Source organism: Lepidochelys olivacea, assembly GCF_965140295.1.
Source record: "Lepidochelys olivacea isolate rLepOli2 genome assembly, chromosome: 9".
Taxonomy (NCBI): domain Eukaryota; kingdom Metazoa; phylum Chordata; order Testudines; family Cheloniidae; genus Lepidochelys; species Lepidochelys olivacea.
Window position 1 is genome coordinate 27,251,042 of NC_140419.1, and position 13,542 is coordinate 27,264,583.

General features: G+C 39.3%; 1 protein-coding gene across 2 annotated transcripts in view; it reads right to left on the reverse strand.

Annotated features, from left to right (window-relative positions):
* Positions 1-46: 46 nt before the first annotated feature.
* Positions 47-13,542, reverse strand: part of MED12L (mediator complex subunit 12L) — a 322,334-nt gene continuing 308,838 nt past the window's right edge. For both annotated transcript variants that reach the window (XM_084639004.1, XM_084639003.1), the window contains 2 exons: positions 12,596-12,677; positions 47-3,920 (listed from right to left, as the gene is read on the reverse strand). In XM_084639004.1, coding sequence (XP_084495130.1) covers positions 3,868-3,920; positions 12,596-12,677 — 135 coding nt within the window. In that variant the 3' untranslated portion in view covers positions 47-3,867. The remainder of the gene's footprint in view (positions 3,921-12,595; positions 12,678-13,542) is intronic.

The following is a 13,542-nucleotide window of genomic DNA, read 5'->3' on the forward strand; positions in this document are numbered from 1 at the left end:
ATATGTATGAATATTTTGTAGTTCTTTTATAAATATTTCACAGAAAATAAGTGTTTAGCTATTTTAAATAATATGACATTCTATTCTTTCACAATGGAGAACTTTTTCCAGGGCAGTAGGAGAAATACAAAATGATTTAATAATGCTCTCTAAATGGACAATAGGGTTTCTATTAATCTTTGTTTAAAAATTCAAAAGCAACAAAACCTGCTTATTAAAACAGAGTAGCTTGGTACGTCACTTTCACCACACGCTCAGCTTCTGATTAAATCAAATTAAATCAAATTAAAAAAATAAGTGCATCAATTTGTATTGGAATTCAGAATGAAAGGGGCTCAGTCAAATAGAAAATAGTCTTCCCAAGCATCTGCCTCCTGCAAATTCAGGAGAAAGCCCCGTTTCAACAGGAAATGGCCACTTACGCATTCTGCGCCGGAGAAGATTTTTGGACTCCCTGGGGCAAATAAACCTCAAAAGCTTAAATCACTAACTGACTTGTCTTTCTAAGAGAGGTGTTAATGTAGGCTCACGGCACAGCTCCAACACCAATGCAGAACCTGAGTATTTGCAGGGAATGCTGGGCCTAAACTCACAAATTTGGGACATATGCATGGAGCAGAAGCCCCTCAGTGTTACTCCTTGAGGTCCTTTCCACACCAGCAATATGGCAGGCTGGTTTTGCTGCGACTGGTTCCCATGCCCATAACCTGAGCTCTGTGATCCCTTCCAACAGGGATCATAGATTGCAGAGTAGAAATTAATGCCTCTTTAGCAGTAACCACAGAAAATCTGTTAGATACAGGAAATGGTGTAGAGCAGTTCCTACCATGTAATACCATCCTAGTACCTTACATCAGCAAAATGTCATACAATATTTAAAACTATCATTGAAAAAATAGGTATAGCTCAATTACACATTAAAAAGGCCCTATAATAGAAACCCCTGTACACTAACAAAGCAACACCCCCCCCCAACCCATCAGTTGAATTAATCCATAGGTCATGCAGGCTCTTGATACTCAGAACATGGTCAGGATGTTTCCAAGATCTGAGTGCAGATTCTACCCCATTTGACTAAATTTTAGTCAGCTGGTGAAAAACTTTAAAAAGAGGCCACAGTCTAAAGCATGACTGACTGTTTTGTGGTGGATCAATCACTTCTTGAGATCAGCCACATATATAATAGCTGCTTGTTCCTTCCTTAGTACTGATAGAGAGGTAGAGGAAAATTGGCTGGATTAAATAGGTCTGTTTGCTTAATCTCAGGAATGTCTTTAGTCCCCAGTGAAGAGCATTAAAGGATAGTGGCCCAGAGGATTAACAAAAATTTCACTCCCATTATAAACCATTCAAGGGACAGTGAAGGGAAGTAATCCCAGTGCACAGGAAACCAAAACACATTTTCATCGAAAAAGCAGCAAAAATTAGAACTATCCAAAGACCTGCCACTAATATGGTATTAATAAGTCTTCCTAATTGTGGTCACACACGACATTACTCTGATTTGCTGAGAGGTTAAAAGTAACTAGGAACGATGAGTTGGTGGCAAAGTTATTTACATGAGCTTCCTAGCCAGCTCCAAAACCTTAGGATCAAAAAGTTGCAAGCTTGTTCATTTGTTTTTAAAAGAGTTTTTGTTTCAACCTGATCTTTTTTGCTGAATAACTTTGACTCAAGCAGAGTCAGGACCCAAGAACTTCTGGGGCTTTGCAAGGCACAGGCAGCCTTTTGTTGACTAGGTCCCCGGGGACCACTGAACATTGATTATATGGTAATCTAGGTTATTTTTGTTTAACACAGTTTTAAATCTTTGCTCCGAAAGAAAAATTAAAGTTAAAATTGTATTTTGCTTCTGACGCTTTCAATGCCATTAATTTGTAAACAAACAAATTCTACTAAGTAAACATGTACCTCCCAGTTTTGCCCTCAGCTAAAACCACGAAGCCCCACTGTAGTCAATGGTGTTGTGTGGATGTGGCTGAGGACAGAAACTGGTCTTAAGTCTGCTTTTCTGTGGTTGATACTATTCTAGTAATATGCAGTCACTTGAAAGGACAGGGATATCGACTTTCATCAGGCTTTTTTTGAAATACCTAATGTAAAAAAAAGAAGAAAATAAATGTACAGGTACATGTTAACTTTTCAAAACAGACAACCTATTCATTTAGTGGAATGAGTGGCCTCTCTCTTTTGATACAAGCTGAGATGGTCAAGTGAAGAATTTTTGAGCTAAATAATTTTGACAGTGTACAAAGCAGTTCACAAGAATTTTATTTCAGTAAAGATGCTGACCGATCCTACTGGTTGTTTTCATGGGTAAGACTCTGCAGTGTGGAAATCAGAATTAGATACAAATTACTGATATTATGATTTTCCACACTAAACTGTTTATGAAAATTTAATTATCTGGGCTGTCATACAGTTCTACAATGCTTGCTGAGTGTTGACTCTCTTCTATTCAATGTAAGTCTGACTATGACACTACACAGTACACTTATATTATGGCAAATTAAAAGATGAGTTAATACAGAACATGAGAACAAAATTCCCATATATTTTGAAATGCCCTGCAGGTTTCACATTCAAAATTTGTACATCTAATTCTAAAAAAATATCATATGGAGTAACTCTTAAATTACATGTACCCATAGTAAATTTACTGATTTTTTTACTCTAATATGAGCAAATATACCACATACTTGAACAAAGTTAAAATAGTTATATCTCTTTATAATAAATGTAATGTATAACTTGTGCTTTTGCACCAAATTTATAAATGCAGTATGCATTACACAACCAAGACTATCACCCAACATTAAGAATTAAATTAAAAAAATTAAGTACTTACCATACAAAATAAATAATAAATACATCTATTAGAGGAAGAACTCATTTAGGTCAAGTTCAATATATGTGAGGCCCAGCTAGAGCACTGTGGCAACAGCAAAAGGGATTTGCGGGGCTTTTCGACCCTGGCACAAGCTTCCACAGGGCAAAAGCTGGAAAGAGACTTTTGTTGAACCTAGCACGAGACCCAGAGATCCAATTCCCATTGAAGTCAATGGAAATATTGCCATCAGATTTCAACAGGACTTGGTTCAGGCCCTAAATGATTTAGAGCAAAATCTGTTGTGGCTATTCAGGCTTTTGTTACCACATTTTGTACCCTCACTTCCAATGAAATTTGCATTAAAAAGAAAAATGTGAAGCACAGCTACTTCTAGTAGGTTTATTAATGTTACATTGTAGCTTTTTAGATGAATCTTAGGAAGTTCTAATACAAGCAAGAAACCCACTTCAGCACCTTCTTTCCACAATGAAAGCAAGAGAAAATTGGGTACTTTTAAACAAAGAACTTTATAAAGTGCTTATGAAAATTACAAACAGTCAAAATTAATATGATTTAAATCAATGCTTATTTTACTATTGAAGAACTAAGGAGAACACTTTAATGAACAAATCAATCTTTATGCCAAAATTGGAAGTGCCTTTCAAATCAGTAGTTTGGTCCAGTGCAGTTCTTAAAAAAAGAAAAAATGTTTCCCACAAATAAATAAATCCAACATTCTTTAACCCTTTTAAAGTAACAGTACCCTAAAAAGCACCAAATTCTTTGCAACAACTGTGTTCTTTAAATAGGCCCACAAATCATACATTTAATTCCAGTTAAATGCAAAAAAACCCCCCAAAAAACAAAAAACTTTCACTTAGTTACATATTCACATCAATTGCAGCACAAAAAATACGTATTGAAAAAATTAAAGAGAAAAAAATTAAAAATTTGCTTTCTAGCAATAACTAGTGCATTGAATTTTGATTTTTCTTCAGTGCAAACATAACACTACATCTTGATTCCACCTTCCAGATTCAGAAGTGTGAAGAATGCCCATATTGGTTAACCCCTTGTTGTGGCTGGTTACCTAAATAACAAAAATAAAGCAAAGTGTTTACGTGTGTTGTGTGTGCTGTACAAAATTATACATGAATAAATACCTATATTTCAAATCACCATAATAAGCAATAAACAAGGGTCAGAGCAATCCATTCAGAAAATGAGGACTTTTCAAGGCTGAACAGTTGCAAATTAAGAGTTGGATTTTGCACACCCACCACACACAAAATTCCAGGATGGGCCCTTAAGATGACCTTTCAAACAATAATTACGTGCAAGCAAATGAGATGACTAAAACAATAAAAGTTAAAAGCAACGGTTTTGTAACACTTGTTTTCCTGGATAACCCACATTTCTTTGATGGTCTCATCAGTTTCTGCAGCATTTAACCTTTCATTAAAAAAGGGAGGACTCTGCACCTGTATTTCCCTGATCCACATGTGGATCACACTTCCCCTCTCTGAAAGGGTGGCTCAGTGCTTCCAAGAAAGTATCCTATCCTTTTCCAACACCCTGCAAGTCGCCAGGATGAGTGTGAATACACTTAAGCCCCTTCCCATCATATGGAGATTTGAGAGAAAAGATAATATAGTCCCAGACCCTGTTAACTTTGTGCTGTGCCTTCTTCATGGTGGGGATGTGCCTGCCTTTAAGCAGGCAAGGGTTGTCCTACAGCAGTTTGGCTTCAGTGGAGTCATGGACGATGGGGACACAACTAGTGGCTTTTGGACCATCAGGGAATCGGCAGAATTTGTGGGTGAACAAACCTTGGTACCACTCAACCCCATACGGGAGAAAAATCTTTGCAAGAAAAATCTCTTGGAAGCCTTATCCCCTTTTGTAATCCTTTAGTCCCTTTCTGCATGAAGAAAAATTCCTAGTTCTTATCATCCGAAGGAAAATTTCCAAATGTAAACCAGTACAAAAGGGTTTCCTGAGTCTGTAGACAGACTGAAACACTATAGACTCAAGAGGTATGAACTGCTTTCAGTTATTAATTACTATTGCTGAGGTGTTTCCTCTAAAACTTAATGTTGACAAGTGTCACATTAGACTCGCTCGTCACTGAGGCCCCAGGATTGCAAATACTCATAGATGTGCTTAATTTTACTACTGTGAGTAGCCATATTGATTTCAATACGACTCCTCATGATAATAAAGTATGTAAGTATTTCCAGGATTGGGGCCTATTTGATAGATTCTAAGGCCAGAAGGGATCATTGTGATCATTTAGTCTGACCTGTATCACATAGGCCATAGAACTTCCCCAAAATAATTCTAGAGCATATCTTTTAGAAAAACATCCAATCTTGATTTAAAAATTGTCAGTGATTGAGAATCTACCATAACTGTTGGTAAATTATTCTCACTGTTAAAAAATTATGCCTTATTTCCAGTCTGAATTTGTCTAGCTTCAACTTCCAGCCATTTTATCATATTATACCTTTCTCTGCTAGACTGAAGAACCCATTATTACATATTTGTTCCGCATATAGGTACTTGTAATCTGTAATCAAATTACCCCATAACCTTCTCTTTGTCAAGATGAATAAATTGAGCGAGTTGAGTCTCTCTCAGGCATGTTTTCCAATCCTTCAATCATTCTTGGGCTCTCCTTTGAACCCTCTTTAATTTATCAACATCCTTCTTGAACTGGGAGCACCAGAACTGGACACAGTATTCTAGCAGCGGTCATACCAGTCCTAAATACAGAGGTCAAAAAACCACTCTCCTCCTACTCAAGATTCCCCTGTTCATGCATTCCAGAATCACATTCATTCTTTTGGCCACAATGTTGCACTGGGAGCCCATATTTGGATGATTATCACCCATGACCCCCAAACCTTTTTCAGAGTCACTGCTTCCCAGGATAAAGTTCCCCATCCTATTAGTATGGTCTACACTCTTTGTTCCCAGATATATACATTTAGCCACATTAAAATGCATATTGTTTGCTTGCATCCAGTTTACTACATGGTCTGGATTGCTCTGAATCAGTGACCTATTCTCCTCTTCATTATTTAGGACTCCCCCAATTTTTGTGTCACCTGCATACTTCATCAGTGATAATTTTATATTTTCTTCCAGTTCACTGATAAAGATGTTAAATTGCGTAGAACCAAAAATCAATCCCTGTGGGACCCCACTGGAAAGAGACCTGCTTGATGAATTGTAAATGAATAGTAAACTGTTCAGGAAGGACAGGCAGGGCAGAAAAGGTGGGGGAGTAGCACTGTATGTAAGGGAGCAGTATGACTGCTCAGAGCTCCGGTACGAAACTGCAGAAAAACCTGAGTGTCTCTGGATTAAGTTTAGAAGTGTGAGCAACAAAAGTGATGTAGTGGTGGGAGTCTGCTATAGACCACTGGACCAGGGGGATGAGGTGGATGAGGCTTTCTTCCAGCAGCTCACAGAAGCTACTAGATCGCACGCCCTGGTTCTCATGGGTGACTTTAATTTTCCTGATATCTGCTGGGAGAGCAATACAGCAGTGCATAGACAATCCAGGAAGTTTTTGGAAAGCGTAGGGGACAATTTCCTGGTGCGAGTGCTAGAGGAGCCAACTGGGGGGGAGTTTTTCTTGACCTGCTGCTCACAAACCGGGAAGAATTAGTGGGGGAAGCAAAAGTGGATGGGAATCTGGGAGGCAGTGACCATGAGTTGGTTGAGTTCAGGATCCTGACACAGGGAAGAAAGGTAAGCAGCAGGATACGGACCCTGGACTTCAGGAAAGCAGACTTCGACTCCCTCAGGGAACAGATGGGTAGGATCCCCTGGGGGACTAACATGAAGGGGAAAGGAGGCCAGGAGAGCTGGCTGTATTTCAAGGAATCCCTGTTGAGGTTACAGGGACAAACCATCCCGATGTGTCGAAAGAATAGTAAATATGGCAGGCAACCAGCTTGGCTTAACGGTGAAATCCTAGTGGATCTTAAACATAAAAAAGAAGCTTACAAGAAGTGGAAGGTTGGACATATGACCAGGGAAGAGTATAAAAATATTGCTCGGGCATGTAGGAATGAAATCAGGAGGGCCAAATCGCACCTGGAGCTGCAGCTAGCGAGAGATGTCAAGAGTAACAAGAAGGGTTTCTTCAGGTATGTTGGCAACAAGAAGAAAGCCAAGGAAAGTGTGGGCCCCTTAATGAATGAGGGAGGCAACCTAGTGACAGAGGATGTGGAAAAAGCTAATGTACTCAATGCTTTTTTTGCCTCTGTCTTCACGAACAAGGTCAGCTCCCAGACTGCTGCGCTGCGCATCACAACATGGGAAATAGATGGCCAGCCCTCTGTGGAGACAGAGATAGTTAGGGACTATTTAGAAAAGCTGGACGTGCACAAGTCCATGGGGTTGGACGAGTTGCATCCGAGAGTGCTTAAGGAATTGGCGGCTGTGATTGCAGAGCCATTGGCCATTATCTTTGAAAACTCGTGGCGAACAGGGGAAGTCCCGGATAACTGGAAAAAGGCTAATGTAGTGCCAATCTTTAAAAAAGGGAAGAAGGAGGATCCTGGGAACTACAGGCCAGTCAGCCTCACCTCAGTCCCCGGAAAAATCATGGAGCAGGTCCTCTAAGAATCAATCCTGAAGCACTTACATGAGAGGAAAGTGATCAGGAACAGTCAGCATGGATTCACCAAGGGAAGGTCATGCTTGACTAATCTAATCGCCTTCTATGATGAGATTACTGGTTCTGTGGATGAAGGGAAAGCAGTGGATGTATTGTTTCTTGACTTTAGCAAAGCTTTTGACACGGTCTCCCACAGTATTCTTGTCAGCAAGTTAAAGAAGTATGGGCTGGATGAATGCACTATAAGGTGGGTAGAAAGTTGGCTAGATTGTCGGGCTCAACGGGTAGTGATCAATGGCTCCATGTCTAGCTGGCAGCCGGTGTCAAGTGGAGTGCCCCAGGGGTCGGTCCTGGGGCCGGTTTTGTTCAATATCTTCATAAATGATCTGGAGGATGGTGTGGATTGCACTCTCAGCAAATTTGCGGATGATACTAAACGGGGAGGAGTGGTAGATACGCTGGAGGGCAGGGATAGGATACAGAGGGACCTAGACAAATTGGAGGATTGGGCCAAAAGAAATCTGATGAGGTTCAATAAGGATAAGTGCAGGGTCCGAATGGCTAGGCAGCAGTTCTGCGGAAAAGGACCTAGGGGTGACAGGGGACGAGAAGCTGGATATGAGTCAGCAGTGTGCCCTTGTTGCCAAGAAGGCCAATGGCATTTTGGGATGTATAAGTAGGGGCATTGCGAGCAGATCGAGGGACGTGATCATCCCCCTCTATTCGACATTGGTGAGGCCTCATCTGGAGTATTGTGTCCAGTTTTGGGCCCCACACTACAAGAAGGATGTGGATAAATTGGAGAGAGTCCAGCGAAGGGCAACAAAAATGATTAGGGGTCTGGAACACATGACTTATGAGGAGAGGCTGAGGGAACTGGGATTGTTTAGTCTGCAGAAGAGAAGAATGAGGGGGGATTTGATAGCTGCTTTCAACTACCTGAGAGGTGGTTCCAGAGAGGATGGTTCTAGACTATTCTCAGTGGTAGAAGAGGACAGGACAAGGAGTAATGGTCTCAAGTTGCAGTGGGGGAGGTTTAGGTTGGAGATTAGGAAAAACTTTTTCACTAGGAGGGTGGTGAAACACTGGAATGCGTTACCTATGGAGGTGGTAGAATCTCCTTCCTTAGAAGTTTTTAAGGTCAGGCTTGACAAAGCCCTGGCTGGGATGATTTAATTGGGGATTGGTCCTGCTTTGAGCAGGGGGTTGGACTAGATGACCTCCTGAGGTCCCTTCCAACCCTGATATTCTATGATTCTATGACAATTCCCTGTTTAGAGTTACATCTGAAGGCCTATCAGTTATCCAGCTATTAATCCATTTAATGTGTGCTATGTTAACTTTATATTGCTCTCTGTTTTTAATCAAAATGTCACCTGGTACCAAGTCAACTGCCTTACAGAAGTCTAAGTATATTACATCAGCTCTATTACTTTCATTAACCAAATTTGTACTCTCAAAGGAAAAAAGATATCAAGTGAGCTTTCACTGAAAGGGTGGAATCCTGACCCCAGTGAATCCAATGCGAGCTTTGCAATTGACTTCAGTGGGGTAAGGATTTCACCCATGATTTTTTAAGTCAGGAACATCCAGCTAATGTAGGACTGCAGACTGGTAAGTATTGTATCATCTATATTTCCCCCGTTTGAACCTTATGGATAAGGATTTGAGGGGAAAATAAATTCTATGGACCAACTATAAATTAACAGATTATGAGGTTCCAATACCTAATTGGCTATTACTAATAGACAATATTTATTCTTCTCTCCTTTTTTTTCCTGCAAGTAGTTTAGAGAAAAAATTTCCAGCACTCTACAGGTGGGAGCTTCTCCCAACCATAGCAGTTCCACAGCATTGATATCTTGAATATGAAGCAATCCTGGAATTGTAGTATTCTGCATAACATAAATAAGTCCATTCAAAGCAATATTACTTAATCATGCATACTGAATCTAGCAGGATGTTGATGCTTGCAATTTGTTAGAAAAAATAATAGAATTGTCAAAATGCTTTTCTTAACTAGTAATGAAAAACAGTTCTCCTCTGGGACCCAAGTGAAAGTCCATTCTGCAGTCCTGACTTTAGGGGTGTTGTGATAATTGGGCTGATAAGTTTACTCTAACTGAAAAACGTGAGTACATGTTCATAAGCTGTCACAATAACCTATAACAACAAATGTTAATGGGAAAAGGTATAAAAGGAGACAAAGACTGATATACAAACTAAAGGGTCTTACTGATATAACTCGGTATGGGTTGAGATCATGTATAGTAAACAAATTAAGTGTGGAATCAGAAATCTTTGAACCAAAAATCGGTGTGTCAGAAAATAGACCTACTTGGTGAACAAAATAAAAATGGGATGGACTATTGTGGCCACCATTCCCTTTGTGGGTCCTTAAAGAAAGAGACTTTGGGAGAAAAACTGGCTACGGGAACAAGCTTCACCATCCTGACTGCCACCCCCACACCCTCTCCTGGGACCCCACACCTTCACTGTCCTGATCCTGGGAGAAGTCATGACCAGACCAGGGCAAAGAGAGGGACCCAAATGACATGCCACTCTACCAGTTCCAGTCGAATCCCATAACACCACCTGGGATAAAATGGGATCAGATGTTAAACATAATAGCAGCAGCTCCAGCCCATCGCAACTAACTTCTTCTCTTTTCCCCAAAAGGACAGCTATTACTAACTTTATCATCATCTAAAAGACCATCAAACAAGGGGGTTTTCCCTTCTAAAAATTCTTTCCAGCTAAAGGGAAAGGGAACAAGGGATGTTGTTAAAGCAAAGGCCTAATTTAATACTTCACATTTCAAATGCTTTAACTGTTTTTTTCCTTCTTTCCTTTATGTTTAATAAAAGATTAGAAGGATTTTTAATAGTGGGTGTCATATGCTAAGCAGGGTGAGGTCTCTGTATACCAAACCCTGGATCTTGGTTAACACTGTTTAATGTTAGACAGTGACTGAGTTACAGTTAACACCTTAGGTCCATACATTCCATTTAAATTAATACAACAGGAGAATACATTTATCTGCCGCACTGGCTACTCCATTAACAAATAGGTTGACACCTAGCTTACTACAGTCAGATCAAAACTTCTATGAAAAGCCTGCCAATGAATAAAGATTTGTTTATGTTTTGAAAACCTTTTAAAGATGAAAATAGTGACATTGTATTTTAAATTTTTAATCAATCCATCAAGTTAGTATTCTGACCAAAAAACCACAAGCTTACTTTGAAAAATGTAGGGCCTGATCTGGTCTGAGCAACCTCTGCTCTGGCTGGAATTCCACAGGAGACATGAGTGCTCAGAATCTATCCAGATCAGGTCTTTGAATAGTAATTTATTTGCATATCTTTTTCCAACTAGAGACTCTATCCTCAGTTCTCATAGGGACTGGTCCTGCTGAAATAATGCTTCTGTTTAAAAAAATAGATGAATAAAGATCCGTAGGCATTGAATATGGGTAATTCACTGGCACTATACAACACTGGAAATTTGAATGCTCCAATTCCTGGTAATCATAGCAGGCCGCATACTCACTATTTTATGTCTTACATTTACAACCTGTCCTGGAGAATTAAGCTTTTTTTAAAAAATGATTGCAATAAATTGTAATATTTTTATCTAGCAACACAAGAATCGCCATACTGGATCAGACCAGGGGCATAAAGTCTGATATCTTGTCTCTGACACTACTGAAGAGGAAGGTGCAAGACATCCCTAATGGAATAACCTGCCCATGAGGGATGTTTTTTCTAACCCCCATCACTCTCTCATTGGTTTACACCCTGAACCATAAGGGGGCATTACATTCCATATTCATTTTTTAATCCTATGTAATGTAAATGGGGATGTTTTCACTAGAAACTAGTTGTTTTCATACAACTCTCATACCCTTTCAGAACACTGCTCACCTCAATAATGTTATGTGTCAATAAATTCCAGAGGCGGAGAATGTGCTGTGTAAAGTGGTAGTTCCTTTTATTGGTTTTTAATTTGTTGCCTTTCAATTTCACTGGCTGTAACCTTGTTCTTGGAGAACAAGAACCCAATTTATCTTCTAAATACTATGATATGTTACATAACTTTCTTATTCATCTCCACTCTAAACTAAAGTCTTAACCTTTTCAGTCTCTTGAAAGGAAGTCTCTACACTAATGGTGGTTGAAATTTTAATTTTCAAACGAAAACGAATGTTTTTTGTTTTGTTCAAAAAGCAGTTTTTTCAGTGAAAAAACTCAAACCTTTTTTTCTAAAACATTTTTTTGAGAAATCTCAATTCAGTTAGAAGATTTTCATTTTTTATTTCCCACCTCACTTTTTTTTTTTGCCATTTTTTCCAGAGAGGGGGGAAAAGAGGGATGTGGAATTCAAAATGTTAGTTTGTTTTTTTCTTTTCCGCTTTTCTCAAACCTTTTCCAGTGGGAAAAAAGGGTAAAAAAAAATGTGCTGGGGGGAATAAAAAACCCAAATTCAAAATATTTTTTCTCTAAATGTGCTGAACTTTCCAGAAAGAAAAAAAACGGAAAAAGGAAAAGGAAACAGAGTGGAAATTTTCCCACTATTTCAAATCAAACAAAAACAATAAAAATATTTGTTTTCATTTTTTTTTAAATGTACCATTAAGAAATTTTTCCAAAAAATGAAAAATTTAGTAAAAAACTGGCCTTGATGTGCACATACTTACAATTGTTTTGAATAATAAAATAAATTTGTCAATACAGTGTTTGAAACGTGAGCAAGAAATAGCTGGAGAAAAACAAGGAAAAAATTCAGTGCAATGATGTTCCTGATTTATCCCCACAATTGAAAATAGGACATGAAAGGAGAAAATAACATTGACTGAACTCAGGATGACAAACATCCAGGCCCCAATCCTGAAAATGACTTGGTGCTTCTGTTCAGACCTATGGGAACCAATGGATGCACTGGTACTGAGTCACATCCAGAATCTGATCTTCAGTGTTTGCCGTTACATCATTTTCAGAACTGTCCTTTTACTAGAGACCAGAACTGAAGGTGTCAATAGGATGATGTACTTACATTTTCATGTTTCTTGTTTTAAATATGCAAAGGAAACTGCAGAAAAATAGATGCCTCTTATAGATAGGCATACTTACTAGAGAGCTGTTTTTGGAGTTGTCTGACTAAAGCAGCTGTCTGCTGTTGCTGCTGTGTCTGCTGCAAACCTTGTCTTGGAAACTGCAACAGGAAGATGAAAAATGCTCATACAATTCAGAATGACACATCAATGTCTTATCAAAGGAGTATGGTCTATGCCTCTCTCAAAACACACAAAGGGAAAGCGAAGGTTTATATTATATCTATATATTAAAAAACAACTAGCATGCTGAATTTAACATATAACAGTATATATAGATATTAATGAACTGGGGAAACAGGAAATCCTTCCTGGACTATCTGGCTCACCAATCCCTGGCTTGAGTAGTAAGCAGTTAGTAATAAACAGCAGGACTAAATATGTATAATACCGTGAAAAGACCTCCCAAACAGCTATCACACTGGCGCTCAAGGGAACTGCACCTCTTGTGGTGTTATTGAAGACAATGGAGGAGGATGAGGAGGAGGAGGAGAATTGGCCAGGTCCTCTTCCAGACTCTCTTCCCTTCCTCCTCCATCATCTCTCTTTAATTTCCAGTTTGTCTCCAAATCTCTGGTGTCTCACTGCTGTCACTAGTATGTTTACATTGCAGCTGGGAGCTTACTCCCCAGCACGGGTAGACAGACACTCTAGTTTGCTTGAGCTAGTGCACTCAAAATAACAGTGTAGCCAAGGGCAGCTTCCTGAATACAAATCCACCAGAAACCTTGGAACATACTCAAGCAGCTAGCCCAAGCTGCCACTCCTGCTACCCCCAGCTACACTGCCTTTTTTTTTTTTTAAACATGCTAGCTTAAGCAGAGCTAGCACTTGTCTGTCTGCCCAAGCTGGGAAGCATACACCCAGCTGCAGTGTAGATGCTAGGAAGCACTGCAAACCCAATAATAGAGATTTTGGGCATGTACAGAAAATAGCAGATGAGGAGATAGAAGATTCTATGTAACA